This window comes from Anabrus simplex, chromosome 9 (genome assembly GCF_040414725.1).
Source record: "Anabrus simplex isolate iqAnaSimp1 chromosome 9, ASM4041472v1, whole genome shotgun sequence".
Taxonomy (NCBI): Eukaryota; Metazoa; Arthropoda; class Insecta; order Orthoptera; family Tettigoniidae; genus Anabrus; species Anabrus simplex.
Window position 1 is genome coordinate 121,339,004 of NC_090273.1, and position 20,541 is coordinate 121,359,544.

The following is a 20,541-nucleotide window of genomic DNA, read 5'->3' on the forward strand; positions in this document are numbered from 1 at the left end:
TACTCTTGGCAATCAGTGGCTATTTCACAAGAGAGATCTAACTTCTTCTGAGCGAGAGATGCTATTAACATGTTGACTACCAGCTCCTCAGCAGGTGATTTAAACCTCCAGCCTCGCCTTTTTAAATCCCATCATCTTTATATTGCACTGAGAAATGATAACCTACAACCTGTTTACCAGTCATTGATCGGGTCAGGGATGGAATGAATGAAGCAGATATAGGCTATTAGTACAATGGGGTCACCACTCCCAAAGTGATTTATTAATGACGGATAGATGCTATGAAATGAGAATGGAGAGTGTTGCCGGAATGAAAAATGACGGGAAAACTGGATTACCCGGAGAAAAACCTGTCCCGCCTCTGCTTTGTCCAGCACAAATCTCACATGGAGTGACCGGAATTTGAACCATGGTATCCAGCGCTGAGAGGCCGACATGCTGCCATCTGAGCCACGGAAGCTCTCTATAGTGCACTATTTTACATGAAATGTTACTGTACAAAACCTGGTCGCTGAGCCTTTCGAGAATTGGCCTGATTTTGTATAGCCTATCACGATTTCCCTCATAATGACTGTTGTTATTAAAGTGCAAAATGACAATATGTTTTCAAACTGGGTTTGTGCCATGGGTTTTGAAAAAATCGGTGATCCGAAAATAGTGTCCTCTGTCCAGTATATTTTCAGATCTGGTTTTTGCATTATTCCAGTTACAAATATTAGTCCTAAAAACTTTTTCATCTAATTTACGTCAACCGATTTCCATGTCTGAAAAAAAAAAATTAGTGAATGGCTGCACTAATAACTTGTTCTGCGTAAAGGTTTGTCTGATAATTTTGTGTGGCTATTTCTAGCCGGGTGCAGCCCTTGTAAGGCAGACCCTCTGATGAGGGTGTGCAGCATCTGCCATGTGTAGGTAACTGCGTGTTATTGTGGTGGAGGATAGTGTTATGTGTGGTGTGTGAGTTGCAGGAATGTTGGGGACAGCACACACACCTAGCCCCCGAGCCACTGGAATTAACCAATCAAGGTTAAAATCCCCGACCCGGCCGGGAATTGAACCCGGGACCCTCTGAACCGAAGGCCAGTATGCTGACCGTTCAGCCAACGAGTCGGACAGGTTTGTCTGATGGCATACATATTCAAGGAAATCGTCATTTACCAAAGATTGACGAAAGACATAATTTCTTTGCTATTTTCGATATCAACATTTAATCCTACCTGGCTAGTGAACATGATTGCAGGTGGGCAATAAGACAGCTACATATCGGTTATTTGAATATGCTGAATTCCACTTCGCCCAAAGTCTGGTATATCATCATCGGAATTTCTTTCCCTATCACTGAAATCAGGGATGAGTTCTTCACCAGAAACATCATTCAGTAGTATGTCTTCAATTTCCTCACTTCGTATACTGTGTTTGTAATTCATGTTATTGCGACACAATAACTCACTTCATTACACACCCTCACAAGAATACCATGACTATCCCCTGTGGGTCAGATCCACTGATTGTTTTAAATTCATATTCATTCATTCATTCATTCTTCAACATCACGTTTTGAATTCTGGTCAGTGGATGAATTTTGTACTTTTAAATTGTTATTGCATTTCGTCTCATTTCATACCATTAGGGGCTGATGACCTAGATGTTAGGCCCCTCTAAACAACAGGCATCATCATCATCAGAATACCATGACTGTTTACTCAAAGAAAAAAGAAAGAAAGCATTGGAATGTGCCCTCTGTTCAGGTAGTCAGGGTGAGTGACTGTTCAGTTATATGCCACCTATGGTTTTCAACATGAACAACGACTTCGTACGAATTTAGCGATAAATTCAAAACAACTTTTACACTGCACGACCTTAAACGCCTTAACTCAGATACGGCCCCACATACAGGATCCTCTTAAAACGCCTTGGAAGATAATACTAAATAACCTGAAGGAATCTTTATTGAGTTTCATGGCATATTTCACTATCTGCAGAAGTTCAAGTACATTGCCTAGATGTTATTGCACTTGACAGAAGAAAGGAATGGTCAGGTCAAGAACATCTTACTACTGTATGTGATAGCAGATGGTACTGCGAAAGTCTGGCTCGGGGTTGACAAACTAAGGGAGAACTAACAGCACTGGGCAGAAGAGTTCTCCCTCAGAAGGCTGTTGAAGTCTTCGTGGAGGAAATGCCTCATAAATTCATCAGAAATCTTGGAACACAAGATACTCAGCTAAGACACCAGCATGAGCAAGCCTATGCCACATATGATGGCTTACAGCTGATAAAATGCAGATCTGTGTGACTTTGTACCAATGTTGGAGAAGACAGATGACACAAACTGGGACCTTCAATATACTCAACCTTACAGGAAAGTGTGAAGAATTAGTGGATCTCATAGAAAGAAGAAAAATAGCAGTCCTGGGGCTGAGTGAGATCAAATGGAAAGGTGAAGGAATGAAGAAGTTGAGGGAACAGTATATCTGACACTGCAGGGTAACAACAAAGAGATGAAGAATGGAGCTGGATTCATCATGGCAAATAACTTGTAATGGATCACAAACATCTAGTTTGTCAAGGAAAGAATAGTTAAGGCAACTGTGTATCTAGGGAAGGAAAAGCTAACACTGGTACGGGTGTATGAACCACAGATCAGGTGGAACTAGGATGATAAAACCCAGTTCCTGGATGATTGAGAAAACGTCATCCATGAAGTTAGAGCCATCATCATAGGAGACATGAATGTACAGATCAGGATGGATAGGACTGGGTATGAGAAGGTGATGGGACCACATGGATATGACAGAAGAAACACAGGAGGGTAACATCTCTTTGACTTCTGCATGAGGAATAGAGAAGAAGAATATAAATAAACCCACAGTTTCCTACCTCGAAGAAAAGTGCAGAAACAGTAGAATTTAGAGGTTATGAGGCTGATGATAGGCACTTGGATAATAATTCTGAAATTCTTAATAGATACTTCTAATATGTACAAAATTAATCTCAATTTAATATCTGACATTGTTGTTACCACTTTGAAAATAACTCTAATTAGGAATAATGTATACCATTCTTCTTCTTCTTCTTCTTCTTCTTCTTCTTCTTCTCTCAATTTTATGACAACATAGGAGCGCTTTAATCAGTCCATTATCCAAGTCTCTCCAAAGGGACTGTTTGGGCCTCATGGTTGTACTTTTTCATGTGTTCTGATCTTCATGCCCTTTTTGGGGGTCTCAGTCCCAGTTGAATGACGTTAGTAATTCCATTCCTTATGCAGCCAGTCCCTGTTATGGATGGTGTGAAAATGTCACTCATAGGGTCAGTTGGAACTTACATTTCAGTGGACTTTTCAGACTGATATGTAATAGTAACTACTGGCTTGGTGAGGGAAGCAACAAGAAATACATTTCCTTAGTATGCCTCTTTAGCGATGCCTAGGCCATCTATGGCTGCTAATGGGGGAATTGTCATCAATCAAACCAGCCCTTGGACTGAATAATCAACATACATAGTGATTTAGTATTTCCATTCGTACTGAATGCCACATATTACAAGATTTGATGATGTACTTACGTGGCCACCACCCCAAGAATCTCAGGGAGGAGAGGTGCTGCCAGAGCAGGTTCACGATGAATGAATGTACCAAGTACAATGATACACAATCCTAGCTCCTCATCACTGTATTCCTCCTTAATGGCTCCACACTCAGAACACCTGGACAGAGAACAAAAATGTATGAAGAACTGTAATTGTATTTTCTAATATAATTTTTGTTGAGAAATAGCTATTTATAAATAAATATGTATACAAATTATAATAAACAAGGACATGTTCCGATCTATACTATCTGCGTTTCACTAGAAGTCGCGGCAGCTTGTAGGTATGGCACGAGTAACACATAATACTACACTAAGCTACAAACATGTCTGGCCCCGCAATGTAGGGAGCAACGTGTTCGCCTGTCACCTGGCGGCCCCGGGTTTGATTCCCGGCTGGGTCAGGGGTTTTTAATTGTAAATGATTAATATCCCTGGCCTGGGGACTGGGTATTTGTATTGTCCTTAATGTTCTTTTCCTCACATTCAACACTTTACACTTCCGCCATTTACGTAATACACACAGGTTCCTCATATTATGGTGCAAGTAGGGGCACAAGATCTTTCTAGGTCGACGCCCCGAACAAATAGAAATACAAAAATTGCATCTTCATTATGGACTGTTATACCTTTCAGCATTCAGTCTGCAAGTCTCTGTGAATTACCTAAGCACCTCCACAATCCTCTCTTTGGAACCAGCTCTGTGACCTCATTTAGTTCCACATAACGTAACATTAAATCATTAATAACCGAGTCTAACCATCTAACAAATAGCATTTGAAAAAAAAAAAAAAAAGCTACAAACATGAGTCATGATAAACAGTGCAAGCTCTCTGAAAAAGATGTGTGTTCATAATTACAATGTTCATTATGCAGTACTTACAGTAAACGGGTAACTAAAACCCAATTGCACTATCAATTTGAAAATTCACAGCAGCACTTTAGTTTACAAGAATCACTGCGGACGGAACTGATGTTTATTGTCAGGCCTTGAGACTTGAGATTGGCGCATGTGCCCCCTTTTTTTAAAATGCTGTTCGCTCAGGCTGTCGACCTAGATAGATCTTTTGCCGCTAATTTTACCATATGCGAAGAACCTGCTTGCATTTTGTAAATGGCAGAAGTGTAAAATATTGAATACGAGTAAAGGAATGTTAAGGATGACACAAACACCCAGTCCCCAGGCCAGAGATATTAATCATTTACAATTAAAATATCCTGACCCAGCCGGGAATCGAACCCGGGGTCGCCGGGTAACAGGTGGACGTGTTGCCATCTACACCGCGGGGTCGGACCTCTGCACCCCTTACTCTGCACGCATGCAACTTCTCATGAGACGGCCATAGTACTTTCACTTTCTAGACATGATAGTACAATTCTTGTGTAAAAAGTTTTGCGACTGAGGCTGTAATTGTAATGAGAATAGAAGAGATAATTTGTTGGCAGGTCATACAGTACCCTATAGCCTTGTCCTGACCCTCAGCTATGATTACATGCAATCCTGCCAGGTGGCCGAATGGTGCAGGAGTCTACTCTGTGGCAGTATTGTTGTAAAGAAAGTGACAGAGTGTGGATGTAAAAATCGAGTAATGTGTAAGCATAATTTTCTGTGCAAAGCTAGGAAAAACAGTCATGGAAACTTGTAATCTTATCCCGCACTCTTCCCTGCCATTCACAAAACTTGTGTGCCACTAAAACACTTGTGTTCGTGATACTGCATTGGCACTGCCGGTGGCTCCAAGTAGCCTACACAGTCGCCTCCACGGTATGCACTAGCCATGCGTCTTGGTAGGTGTGCTATTTACCAACTGATGAGTCCAACTTAGCACACTGGGGCAAAACACTGGCAACCAGGAATGAGTTAGCTGGAAAATTTATAATGTTCAATAACGGGCCAACTATATTGGTATTATAACAACTGCTTATCGTAAGACTGCTGGACACTGCTGTCAGCACAACTGTGGAATGCGAATTTGTCATCCGCTGGGGGAAAGTTGTGGGTTGGGTTCCCACTGGTGTCTGATTAGCCATTTCTGTTCTGTACGCAATATCTCTTCAGCATGTACTGTATGTACTAAATATAACCTAATGAGCTGGAAGTTTATTTCAATTGAAAGATTTTGCATTGATGTTGTAAATAGAAGTACAGTAGAACTTCATTAATCTGGACTAATTGGGGCTCTAGTTTGTCCGAATTAGTGAAAGTCTGGATTAAACAAAATAATTTATGAAAGGAGAAAAGTACATATTTAAACACTCTGTTCAATAAAAAAGATTGAGAAGAGTTACAATATTTTAAATCTAAGAAAAACAAATGTTATTTAGTTGTTGTTGTTTGTCCAACCCTTGTCCCATTTCCCTACGGGGTCGGGTATGAGGTGAGATGAATTTGTCGTGGCGGTTTTTTATGACCGGATGCCCTTCCTGACGTCAACCTCATCAGAGGAGTTAATGAGAGATGAAATGAATGACGTGATATATGATAGTAGGGAGAGGGTGAAACCCGGTGCCAGCACATAGCCTACTCCTGTCGAATAGCACCAAGGGGTCTGCTCAAGGCTTAACGTCCCCATCCGACGGACGAATCACCATCAACAGCGTCATATGCCCTCACTCCATATGAGCACTGCGGAGAGGTTTGGAATTTAATCCAGGCTTTTGCCACGCAATCTAGTGATTAGAAATTGTATACCACCACCTCCCCTACCCTGCCGGCCAACATTCTGATGGTGAAAATTTTTTCGACCAACGGGACTCGAACCGGCTAACCTCGGTGTTAGACCGTTTTTAGACTTCAGCGCCTTAACGATCATGGCCACCAGGCGGGCTAAACAAATGTTATTTAGTATACAATATAAAATGCAATACAGTATTAGGCCCTACAAAATACAGAATAATTAGTGCAGTACAGAATTAGAACAAGGCAATCAAGGCATAACTTCATTGACCACAGTTGACACGCTTACTGGTATGAAGGAACTGCTGATCTTTGGTTGCATTCCTTTGACATTAATTTCTTTAATACTTAATGCACGCACATGCCTCAAATATTCATAATATGCAGATGTGATTTTATCATTGTTATCTTTAATGGGAATGTTTAGATGGTCTTTAATTTCACTAAGTTTTGGCTTATTCATCCGTTTCTTTTTTTTTTTCTTTCTGCAAGCTGCTTTACGTCGCATCGACACAGACAGGCCTTATGGCGACAATGGGATAGGAAAGGGCTAGGAGTGGGAAGGAAGCTTCCGTGGCCTTAATTAAGGGGCCCCAGCATTTGCCTGGTGTGAAAATGGGAAACCACGGAAAACCATCTTCAGGGCTGCCGACAGTGGGGTTCAAAACCACTATCTCCCGAATACTGGATGCTGGCCGCACTTAAGCGACTGCAGCTATCGAGCTCGGTTCATCTGTTACACAGCTTTCTGCAGTGATCATACTTTCAACGATCTTCTCCTTGTTGGGTAGTTAACAATATTGTACATATAACTGAGCTTTATACTGTAATTGCATTTATGTATTATTATTATCACTGTACTGCCATCTATTGACAGACAGAAGCTTGAATTTTTCTCACATGGTGAATAACAAAAGATATAGGATCTTACAAGTGGTAATGTAAAGTATTCGAGACCTGGCTGAGAAGAACTGAGGAACTGATACCAGAAAAGTACATACAAACTTTTCCATATGGCAGTATCCAGTGTACACACAACTATGATGGCCATCAGTCTTCCATAGAAGGTTGGACATGAATAAGATCACACATTTTGAAACATCGGCAAATTGTATGGAATATACAGAAAACAACAAAATGGTTCAACTCGGGAGAAGAACTAAAAAAATTATACACACTGTGGAAGCTTCACATATAAGAGAAGATCATTTTCTTTTTTTTTGCTAGTTGCTTTACGTCGCACCGACACAGATACATCTTATGGCGACGATGGGATCAGGAAAGGGCTAGGAGTAGGAAGAAAGCCGCCGTGGCCTAAATTAAGGTACAGCCCCAGCATTTGCCTGGTGTGAAAATGGGAAACTATGGAAAACCATTTTCAGGGCTGCCGACAGTGGGGTTCGAACCTACTATCTCCCGAATACTGGATACTGGCCGCACTTAAGCGACTGCAGCTATCGAGCTCGGTAAGAGAAGATCAAATTCAATTAATTCAAGAAGGCAATATCATTAGTTTTACATTGTGAAATAAAGAAAATTAAACATGAGGTTTTCATTAGTACATTCTAAATAAGGCAACTAAATTAATTTTTGTGTCGCAATAAGTACCGTGTAACTCAGTATCCAAGATGACGTTTTTTCTCAGAATCTCATGTGAAGAATCAAGGGTCATCTTGCATTCGCGACCTAAGAGTAATGAACACCACTGGCAGCTACCAAGGTAACCACTCTGCTTCTCTTCACCCTCTGCGTGCGCGAATAAAACTCGACCTTCAATGTCCGCATCTTTATTAGGCCTATATACTACATTGCTAGCTGCGGCAATGAGTTGTAGAGTGCCTCTGTGAAACGCCAATGGTTCTCGGCAAATAGTGAACAAGGAGTGACATTCTACTTGGTGTGATACAGGCTTGCAGCGCAGGTAACTGGGTGAGTGATAATTCCTTGAACAGATAAACAAATGTCCCCTAATAGCCTCTAAAGAAACGTTTCTCAAATATGCAGAATGGCATCAAAACATGCGAGCCTTCGAGTTCTTAGAAAGGCCATGGCTTCTCAGTGGCTGAGTTCACTGTACCTGACACTTAGTAAAATTAACAGTTTTACAGATAGCAGGAATATTTTTGTGATGGATCATCGTACTGTAAAGACACGTGAAAAAGGTATTGCCGGCAAATTTTCAACGGGTTCTCGTCAATATTATGATGCCATTTTAAGTTAATGGTTATTAAACATGCGGAAATGAAGAATAATTTTGCAGCCACAAGAATATACGGCATAACTGAAGCCAGTGTTCTGTGTTAGCGTGAAGACAAAGATAGCTTAAAAATGCGTAATGTACAAAAAATGCAGTCAGTGGCCTGCAACAAGGACGCTTTAAAGGAGTCAAAGATGAAATCGTGAGGAATGTGCGTGAAAAATGCAAGGGCAGAATGTCCATACCACCGTGCAATAAACTCATTGACCTTCAACATCCGTGTCTTCATTATAACATAAAATATAAATTTCACGTTTCCATATTGACAGCTAAATGAATATTCTTTAAATCACTATAACAATTATTTATTGTTGATCAGTATCCTTCTTATTCAGTACCTTATGGTTAATTGTTATTGTTATAGTGATTAGTCTTCATTATACATTGCTAGCCACTGAAGTCAGCCGAAGCCGGCAACAGGGACATGCGTCTGGCGGCAGCCATGGAAATAAAGAATAATTGGGCAGTCACAAGAAAATGTGACATGCCTATAGTCAATGTTCAGTATTGGTGTGAAGTCAAAGATAGTCTAAAAATGTATACTGTACAAGAAAGGCATTCATATGATTTCTCAAAGCACTTTTTAAGTCTGATAAAAAAAATTTGAAGGAAAAAGTGGGGGTCGTCTTGCATTCAGAGTCGTCTTGGATTCGGAGAAATACGGTAAATTCGTGTCCTCATCCCGAGGTGGTGCAGCTCTTTTCAGGCACACCCCCAATGGAGGTGAGCTGCAGGTACCATTTTAATTGCATACCAGCCCTCCTGCCATTCTTAACTCTGGCAGTACCGGGAATCGAACCTGCGCCTCTGAGGACGGCAGCTAATAGTACTAACCGTTATGCTACGGAGGTGGATTATGTCATAATAAAAAAACTCAATCATAAACCATTACATTTGTTAGTAAAAGGCTGGATTTCACTGATGTTAACAGCAACCATGCAACCACTTAACAGCCCAAGAACGCTTGTCTAACTTCAGGTAGCTTTATGATATATACAAATACATAAAAAGTGCACATCAAAACAAATTGTAAAATGGTTAAAATCAAGTAATATGCTCTTCACTGAGAGTTACAGTACCTTTCATAAATACAGTCATCACCAATTCGAAATGAGCTCTGTTTTAGATCAAATTCTGCATGACAAGCTTGTTGTGTTGCAGCATCCAATATGGGCTGTGTTTGAGGTCCACACCTGCAGAACCAAAAGAGAAATAATAGTGTTTGGTAACAGTTCTATTGATTTCACATTCTAAAATATTCCAAAATAATACTTTCTCACAATTATTAGCTTTGATAAATAGTTCCATAAGCTGAATGCTAGACCTGATTGTCACTGGAGTTCATTCCATGAAAGCTGAGACCAAGTACCCAAATGGGGCCGATGACCTTAGATGTTAGGCCCCTTTAAACAACAAGCATCATCATCATTTTTTCCCCCCTTTTTTTGCTATTTGCTTTACGTCGCACCGACACAGATTGGTCTTATGGCGACGATCGGATAGGAAAGGCCTAGGAATGGGAAGGAAGCGGCCATGGCCTTAATTAAGGTACAGCCCCAGCATTTGCCTAGTGTGAAAATGGCAAACCACGGAAAACCGTCTTCAGTGCTGCCGACAGTGGGGTTTGAACCCGCTATCTCATCACCAATTACCTGCATACTTCATATTATTCTCATAAATACCCATACTTTTCATCTTCAAAAGAAACCATACTTGAACCATTCATTCTTGTGTATTTGAATTAAATGTTCAACTTTTAATTCTATTAAGTAATGAGGATAAGAATTAACAATAAAATGTAATATATTCCTCTCACTCTTTTTGGAAGATCCTTTATCCCAAGTACCCAGGTCCCAAACTTACTTCTTTCTTGAACCAGTGTCTCAGAGATACTGACCAGATCCTCCTTCACTGTAGTCGTGAGAAGATCAAGAATTCTATATAATAATCTGGTGTTAAGCATTTGAGAGAGAGATAACCATAAAACACACGACTGCACTTCCTCATAGAAAGTGAGAGCTTTTCAAATTTAGAGTACAACTCTACATTTGACCTCAGGCGATATTCACCGTCAGAATTTTGGTGTGGGCTGAGGATCTTTCGTAGGAATTTCCTTTCTTTCATTTGGATCCTCTCTATCTCACCACAGCGAGCGACAGCCAAGCATTTAGCAGGATACAGAGCTTCAGGACATACTACTGAAGTGTAATGGCAGTATTTGGTTTTATCATGAGATAAGTCTGATGAACTGATAAGGGCATTTTCAGAGGTGAAAAGCAGTTTCCATCTGTATGGCACGATATTTCAGAGTTCATTATTATTATGTCTGGCTCCTTAGCTGAATTGTCAGCATAGCTACCCTCGGTTCAGATGGCCCCAAGTTCGATTCCCAGCTGGGTCGAAGATTTTAACCTTAAATGGTTAATTCCCCTGACTCAGAGCCTGTGTGTTTGTAATGTGCCCAACATCCCTGCAACTCACACATCACACACAACACTATCCTCCACTACAATAACACGTAGTTCCCCATTCATGGCAGATGCTGCCCACCCTCATCGGAGGATCTACCTTACAAGGGCAGCATCAGGCTAGCAATAGCCACACAAAATAATAATAATTTTTTTGTTTACTTCTGTAAACAACCGACTGTGGATTGTGTTAAATTTAAGGCTTTCTTGCTGTTCTTCTCTTATCTTCCTAGAACTTCTTCATTCTTTCACTTATCTTTCTGTCCTCCTTGGATACTAACAGTTTGGGCTTATTCTTTAGCTGCTTCTCTACGAATTTTTGGAGGTAGTCGATTCCTTTACTCCTTTCTGTTGGGGACCAACACTACTGTGATGCCAGTCTCTTCTGTGTCTTTCCTGACCTACTCCACCATGCCATGGTTGTATTATTATTATTTATGTCACATAGCTATCAATTTGCATTCAGGAGGTAGTGGGTTTGAATCCCACTTTCATGCCAGAGCTGTACCTTCATTAAGGCCATGGTTGCTTCCTTCTTACTCCTAGCCCTTTCCCAACCCATCATTACCATAAGACCTATCTGTGTCGGTGCTATGTAAAAAAAAAAAAAAACAACTTTACCATTATTATTATTATTTTAATTATTTTGTAACATCCCTAATTGTACGTTTGCCACTAAGACAAAGTCTACTTTATTTTTCAATATACAACTTACCATTACTGTTTAACAGGTTATAAAAAGATACTATGTAATCAATCATATTAGCATGGAATATGAAAAGTCTTTCACATTTAGTACAAAAAAGAACTAAGAAGTAAAGAGAACGGTGCTATTGACTCTATAAATGGTTTCTCAAAATTAATATTGAACTGTGGATGGCAACTACAGCAGTGTTTGTCAACAGATGTTTTTCTATACCTAATGAAGTCCAAAACTGGAATAGGAATTTAGGAATTTTCCCCCGGGCTCCCACCATTAACCCTGTGACTGATATATTTTGCAGTCCATATTTTTCTTTATTATACCCAACTGTAGGGCCATAAACACTCTTCCTTTCTAAATCCACTTCTTCTCGTTGACCAGAATGCAATTCAAATCTCACCGTTGAGTCAATGAGAATTCCGCTCTTGCTTCCTGGTTTTAGGGCTATGATATCTATTCATCTGGTACTTCCATTTGCTACCAATCCAGACACTTCCTTGTAGACAATATAGCCTCGTTCTTTGAGGGCGTCGGCCATCTTGTGTCGAATCTCGTGGTGTCAACTATTCCTTACAACATGGACAAGCACCCAGGACATGGGCAAGTGTTTTGTGCACTCTTTTCTTTCCGTGTTCTTTCCTTTCTATCTCAATATTTGGTCTTTTTTTTTTTTTGCCTCTCCAGTTTGTTGACTATCTTGCTTTCTGCTGACCGTACACTACAAATATAAAAAATGAAGTTATCTGGAAGAATGACCCCTCTCAATGAGAGTCAATACTCATTCCCTTAATGAAGCTGGAAAAGCAGAAACAAGATTGTCAAGAGCTGATAGGAATTAAATCTTCCGTGCTGAGTATAAGTCATGTTATATTGAGTCCTCATAATACAAGTTACTGATTTATTTTTTCAACAGTTAGCAGAAGAAAACAATTATTAAAAAATGAAAATACTTTTTTCTGAGATATGTTGATGTAGGCCTATTAATTTAAAACCCTCTACAATTAATACTGTACCTGTTTTTAAAACTTCAAATTTATGTCCTGATATAATCTGTCCTCATCTCTTCTTCCTGTCGCTTTTTCTGTCCACAGTAACCTTTAATTACATTTATCTTTTATGATTGTTCCTAGCAGACCTTTCCACCTTCCTGTCTTTGATAATTGGCCTTTTGTGCAAAGATGATTTTAGAAGGGAACTTTAGGGTTGGATCAGATCAACTGTAGTGGAACTTGGTAGGAAAGTCAATTAAAATATCACAAAATCATTCTATCATAAAATAGCAGCCACACTTATACATACAGTAAAACCCTGCTTAGCCAAACTTCACTAAACCAAAATGATGGTGAAAAAAATTAATGATATGCAGGACTAACAGTCAAAATCAAGCTGGCAAAGTTGCTAGCAGCAAGCGACATAATTCTCTTACCCATACCCCACATTCCAGTACCCTGTACTCCATTAACTTCCCTCCTCTACCACACAATCTGCTCAATATCTGCCGTAACAACAAGTATTATAGTACCTGCCCTCAAGCATTTCATTACCATTTTTGCAATGTATGTCTGTGTATTATATCTGTACGTACCATGATATTCTAACACCAGTATTAGCTGTGCATTCTGGTAGCCCCATTACTTTCAGCAAACTTTATCTATTATATCCAGGTCTTTGCTGCTCATTATGCCCCATATAATTCTTTGGATTTTACTATAGTACCAGTATTTGGAAAGATTTTCTGCACCTTTTATAAATAAATAATTAAACATTGACAGAAAAAGGAAAGAAGAATCATGCAATAATTTGTTAAGTGTGAAAAACAGTGCATATTCATATTTAATTAATCAGGCACTAATATCTAAATTAAGTGCTTTTTATTTGACATGATTTATTTATATTGCACACTGACTTCGATGTGAGTAAGCAAAAGATTAACATCATGACAATTATTTTATTTACATCTTCATAACATGTGGTTATAAGAGCAACTCAGTAAATAGGCCATAAAGTAATACTGGATTGCTGTAAACAGTAGTTAGTGATTTCTAATGATTTCAGTAGGTGGCAGCATATTATGTCATGCACATGCTTAATTCAGTATTGAATATGGCAATCAATTTCAAGAACTATATGTAGGGGGTTCAGAAGTTTAATGGATTGATTGGTTTATTGAACTATTTATCTACAGTATTCTGTTGATCGAATATAAAGTAGTATCAGACTTAAACTCCTCAGAAGATATAGATGATTTTGTGACTGTCAAAGTGAAAAAATTCAGGATACCACTAAAACTGAACATATAATAACAGATCAATGCACCGTTAGATGTGAATCCTCACTTCAAAATCTCCATTGAAGACTTAAAAAGTTATTATTTGAAATGAATTATTTTTTTACTTTAATGTTTTGAATAATGTATTAAACTGCATTTCTGAAGGGAAAAAAAAAGAAAACAACAGCACGGCCAGGTGCTTCCCTACACCTGAGCATCAGTTAATGTCTAATTTACGAGGGAAATCTTCTGATTCAGATCAAAGTTTGCATGCAGATAGTGTACTTCACAAAAGTGAAAACTGTACGTGCCCAAATGTATATTTAATGCTGCTTATTTAACAATGAAAACTGTGAAAATATTTGTGGAGATGCACCATGTAGTGTCAAGTGGCCATGGCAAAGTTGAGAGGATGAGTTATGCTTTTACAGTACAGCTGAGTGTTGGCTGGGTTTGATTGGAAGAGTATTTGCCGATCAGCAATGCATTATGGCAGGTAATGCTGCAAAACGCAGAGTGAATAATATGCAGTAGCGTAAAAGTAGATGTTGTATATTCATAACAGCATGGTGTTCCAAGGGATGAAGGGGTGAATTCATTGTTCTTTGTCTAGAACACTGTTTCCAAGAAAGTTAAAAAAGGAAACACCTACCACACCTGTTGAAACTAATTTGGGCTTTTAATGAGTACAGTATGTATGTTATACACTCTGAGCGATTATAGAAATAGCTCATCAGAATTCAGTGATTGGGGCATGATGTAATTGTATATCTAATCCGCTTGTTACAAGTCTGTGAATCTGTGAACCATATTAGTGGCGAACATTTTGACTTCAACCTTCGTCCTTGCTATAGTGACAATAAGGATAATCAGGGAGCAGGGGAGTGTATGGAAGTTGCATATAAACCAATGCTCAGTTGTATGACTGACTCATCCTTCTCAATCTTACTTCAGTCATGAACTACTGCAGTGTGTCTCTGGACGTATTTTCACCACTTTCAACAATAAATAATTAGCATAAACATTAAATATTAATATGGGCACATACATATTTCACCTTTGAATGTCCACTAGCCTAGCTATCTGCATGAAAAATTTGGACACAATTGGAGTATAACACCTCAAAGAATTCCCTTGTTAGGTATTTCTAAGGGTAAGAGGGTGGGAGAATGAGGATAAATGTTTAAGGATTTTAACTATGAAACAAACAATGACTGTGGTTTGATGGAGCTGAGTGTGAATGGAGACCCCAACCAATTGGCTGATCCTGATCCATGAACTCTGTTCTCAGTTCCCCTCAAGCAACCAAACCCAGAACCTTTCATAACCACATATCACCCTTGGTCTCCACAAAATCAATCACATTTTAAAACAAGCATTTCAAACTTCCCTCATCCTTACCCCATACTTGTGATCTACTTAAAAAAAGAAATCCCACAGTAATATTCAGACACTCATCAATTCTCAAAAACATTCTCACTCTTTATGAAGCACACCTACTTCTGGCTCCTTACTGTGTAAACACAACTGCTGTAACACCTGGCACCTACATTCACCCAGCACCATTTTCACCAGACAAACAGTCAACAAGCCTTAGCCCATACAAAGTCATCATGACTTTACTTCATCCAACATCATCTATCAACTTCAGTGCAGATTCTGCCAGTTTCCTCCATTGACTTAACTACCAACACACTAGCCAAATTAATACATGGCCACCGCAGAACCTGTCCCCATTCACACCTGACTCCATCATATCACATTTGATGACTGTTTTGCAGTTAAATACCTTAATCATTTAACCCCTTTCTTCCCATCCATTGCCCTTAGAGATTCCTAAGTTGGATGTCAACTGTTGCTTAAATCTAGGGAAGCACATGGCCTTAACATTAGATAACTGCTCCTTGTTTTATGTTCTTTTGTCTTGCCTATCTTGCCGCCCACCTTTAACTTACAACAACGTCTACTTGTCAGCAATGTGCTCCATCAATCTTATTCTATTGACAAAGGCTGCAGCTGGAAATTTTGGACGTATGTCTTTCTTTCATGTGTATGTATCCACACATGCTTACACGGTGAGTTTCTATTGTCCTATATGGTACGTAAATATTTCATACTTCACTCCATTTAGCCTTCTTATCTGAGCAAATGAAGGAGATGATAAATATAATAAGGTTGTAACATGGGGTAAATCCGAGATTCTTCCTTACCAATTCAAATCAAAACATGCTTCAATGCAATGGAAACATTCTTTATTTTGCCTATGAAAAAATTAAAGGTTATATAATTTGTGTATAAGGTTAAGTTCACAGTGCTTTGGGTTTCCAAGGGGTGCTTCCAGTCCATTTCCAGAAGTGAGGTGAGAGAGTAAATGCTATTGTGAAGTTTATATAATGCTTTGGTCTGCAATTTGGAAAAACACTTGCTGTTCTATTGTTATCAGGTTAGTATTGTTCTATCAGGCATTGCCAGAACATACACAGGCTTGACTAATGCAGAAGTTTAAACCACTACAGAAAACACTTCTTGAACTTCTGCCTTACAGTCCAGACTTTGCATCCATTGATTTCCATCTGTCTGGTCTGCTAAGAACTCACCTTGGCAGCACATCCTTCATGGATGATGTGGATGAACGTAAGATGCGACGTTGGCTGAAAAAGCAGACCAGATAATCTTATGCTGCAGGTATGAAGGTCGCTAGTAAAGTGATGGATTAATTGCATCAAGCTTGATAGGTTTTATGTTGAGAAATAAGAGCTCATATAAATCACATCATAAATAATTTACAAGACTGTATTCATACACATGATATAGGATTTTGGGCTTATGCCGTGTCAAGAAAATACGGTGAAATTCTTTATGTTTCACTATTGTTCCCTCTAAAATTTCCAATGAGGAGTTAATTACTTCGATTGAGGAAGCCATCCACAAACTATCTATGGATGAGGCTGAGAAGTTAATACAGAAATGTGTGAGACTCATAAGGCCCGCTGTTGTACCCATGCCCAATTTAACAAGAGGCGAGAGGAGAGCTCTGAAGGAACTTAGAGATAATTCTGAACTGACCATTCTCTCAGCTGATAAGGATAATGCGACAGTGGTTATGGGCACTGACGAGTATAAGAATAAGATCTCGGCTATATTGTCAGAGCCTGTTTACAGGCCGAGCTCACATGACCTTACTACCTGAGTGTCCAATGCCACCGCGAAGCTCTTAAGGCAATCTTCAATTCCAAAAGAGGAGGCTAACCATCTGTCCCTGGGGGATGCAGTGCCACCTAGACTATTTGGACTTCCTAAGATCCATACAAAAGATGTTCCCCTCAGACCTATTGTTAGTGCGATAGGTTCTCCTACGTACACTTTGGCTAAATACCTAAGCAAATTGCTTCAGCCACACATACGACATAATGAATCATACATTAGGGACTCTTGGTATTTCGTCAACAAGTTGTCAACCATAACCATTCAACCTAATGCACTTTTGGTGAGTTTCGATGTGGAGTCTTTGTTCTCTAAAGTGCCAATTGACTCGGTCATGTCTCTCATTGAACATCTGTTCATGACTTCCAGCTATTTCTTGTGGGGTGGGAATTTTTACGAACAGACAGACGGAGTGTCTATGGGAAGTCCACTTTCTCCCATAGTGGCTAATTTCTTTATGGAGCATTTTGAGGAGGAGGCTATTGCTTCGGCGCCCGTCAAACTGATGATTTGGTGGAGGTATGTTGATGATATATTTGTGGTCTGGACAGAAGTCCTGAGAAACTTAATCTAATTCTAAACCACCTAAATCAGCAACATCCTTCAATTAAATTCACTATGGAGATGGAGTCGGACGGATGCCTTCTTTTCTTGGATGTACTAGTAAGAAAGAAAATGGATGGCTCCTTAGGACATAGCGTCTATCGTAAGCCTACCCACACAAATCGTTATTTTCATGCAGATTCTTACCACCATCCAGCACAAAAACAAGGCATTCTCACGACACTCACCAAGAGTTTGTTAAGTAGCCACCTATTCAATACAATAAAATCCTTGTGATTAGGATATAAACGTTTTACATAATTTTTTTAATGGGACATATTTTGCTTGTATTACAAGCATCATCAGCCAATTATATCTTCTCTAAATTAGAATCAGAATCCTGATTTTGTTAAGCATTTGAGATTATCCTTTCAAAGTTTAAAAATATTTACAAGTATAAAAATAAATGTTAATCACAATTATTCTACTTAAAACAGTTAAGCATTTGGCTGTGATGTATGGAAAAGACTAGAACACCACATAAAATACTTGTAAGCTGAACTTCTTATGCTAATCTTTTTCATCTTAACCTCAATAAGATAAATGGTGTTGTAACCACAATGTCATAAAAAGAACTCTAATAGAATACTGGTTGAAAAACAAGTTATTAATGTCTGTGAACTGTTATTAAGATGTGGATAAACTCCACAGTTAATGAATTATTCATCTAAAATTTAAGACTTTATTTTTAGATGCTCGAGCTCTTACCCACACTAGACACTACAGGTCGAGGATATATGGGAAGCTGTGGAAATACGTAGAAATCCTAACAATTTCAACAGGGACACTAGCTATCAATTAAGTAATACATAGTTGCCAGCAATTAAGGATTTACGTAGGTAGTTCCCTTCCCCATCCCTTCACTATTGTTACTTCGTTTCGGTGTTTTCTGAGTTTGTACGTTCCTCATCGCCAGGTGTTTCATTCCAGGCTTGTGTCTATGTCATACTTTCATATGTGACTCCCTCTCAGACTGATTCTGAAGGTTCTGTCAGCTTCCGCTTCGAACGCTAGTGCTGTACCACGTCCGGTGAGCCATCTGGTGATGAATGAAGATACCATTTCCACTTCAATTACGACGTCTACATTCAAACCTCATTCTTGAGAAGCTTTTCTTGTGAACAGTGAAGATTTTGTTTTGAAGATGCAGAGCAAAGTTCTCTGTGAAACATAAGGAATTTCACTTTAGTTTCTTGACATGGCGTAAGCCCAAAAGCCTATATCATGTCTATAAGTATGGGCCATGAAAGCATCAATGGCAAGGTTGTATTCAGTTTAATATTATGTTTACAAACATTTTGATCTATTTACCGACTTACTCTGGTAGAAATACCTAGTCCCACAGTATACCCTCTTCTACAGTGACCTTCATTCTGACAGTATCAAATATGACTAACAATTTCACATCTAAATTGAACTCGACCACTTCTCATTTATAGATTTTTTGACAGCTATTGCAATACTTTTATATATCAACCATCTCTAGAAATCAACTGAAGCATTGGTTATTTCTTGATTCACATGGGCATTGTTCTTTCAGCATCGACCATTTTCCAGAAGTAACAGTAATATTCAATAATAAAACATTCTTCCGCTTATCCTAGGTGTTTCTGGGGTCACTGGAGCTACCCAGGTTCATTTCAGTTTTGGCCGGAAATTTAAGGCTGGATGCCTTTTCTGATCCCACATGATCTTTCAGGTGAAAATTCCAACCTGGGATCGACCGAGATGTGAACCTCAACAATCCAGTAGGAAAACCAGCAACTAAGCCAGTGCGCTAATCATGCCCCCACCTCCCATCAAACAGTAATACTGAATAATAAATATGGTATTGTAAATAAAATAAATGTTATATTTTTTCATCAAACACAGTAAATATCACACTCACTCTTATTCCATAGGATATCTACCATAAAGTCAATATTCAATTATTCCTTCTTTCTTTTCTTTCCTTCCTTAGCAATATCAATTGCTATAATGTTTATGCATTGCTTACGTTCCAAATATCCTCAGTCATTTCATATGAAGTTCATAAATTCAAACATCTTTCTCATTCTGTTTTCTGATGAAGCTTGGTTTCACTTATAAGGGTGTGTTAATATGCAAAGCTACCAATACTGGAGTTCCCAAAAACCTATGCTGCATGAGAAACCAAATCCTGATCAATAAAAAAAAAGGGTATAGTGCCCAGTTACTGGTGAAAAGGGCCAATTTTTGTAAAGATATTGAACCAGGAACGCTGATACAGCGCCCTGTCTCAAAGTATTTAAAGTTCAAAGTACCTGCTTCATGCAAGATTAGACAACCAGAGCTGGCGAATGAGGAGCGAGCTTTGTGCTGATCAACCAAGGATGGGCTACATCATATAGAATGTTCTATAGTTCCATGCCTGATAACTCAATAAAATTAGCATCATGATTTGGACTATATCACCATGTAGCCAGTGCTAAACTATGCATAATTACCAAGTCTCGAGCCAATCCATGGAAAGCTGACAAAGTTATTGCAAGCTGAAGTTGTAGGGAAATCTCTTGCTGCAACCAGCTGATTTCATATAAATTTGAGGACTAGGCGACACAATAGACAGTGTTGTGATTCCACAGCCTAGCCACACTGGCTGATGGTAGGACAGTCTACGATGAAATTCTGCAAGTGTGTTACTGTGAACTTCAACAAAAATCCATTGTACAAAGGTGACTGAATATTTTCTATCAGTTCACATTCCGAGTAGTGTACGTCGGACTTGCATTTTTCAAGTTATATCAGAACTCTG

At 39.0% G+C, this 20,541-nt stretch overlaps 1 protein-coding gene across 1 annotated transcript in view; it reads right to left on the reverse strand.

Moving 5' to 3' along the window:
* unc79 (UNC-79 domain-containing protein) overlaps nucleotides 1-20,541 on the reverse strand; it is a 346,819-nt gene that overhangs the window by 44,531 nt on the left and 281,747 nt on the right. The window contains exons 39-40 of the mRNA XM_068229169.1: nucleotides 9,601-9,714; nucleotides 3,565-3,705 (exon numbers count right to left, since the gene is read on the reverse strand). Coding sequence (XP_068085270.1) covers nucleotides 3,565-3,705; nucleotides 9,601-9,714 — 255 coding nt within the window. The remainder of the gene's footprint in view (nucleotides 1-3,564; nucleotides 3,706-9,600; nucleotides 9,715-20,541) is intronic.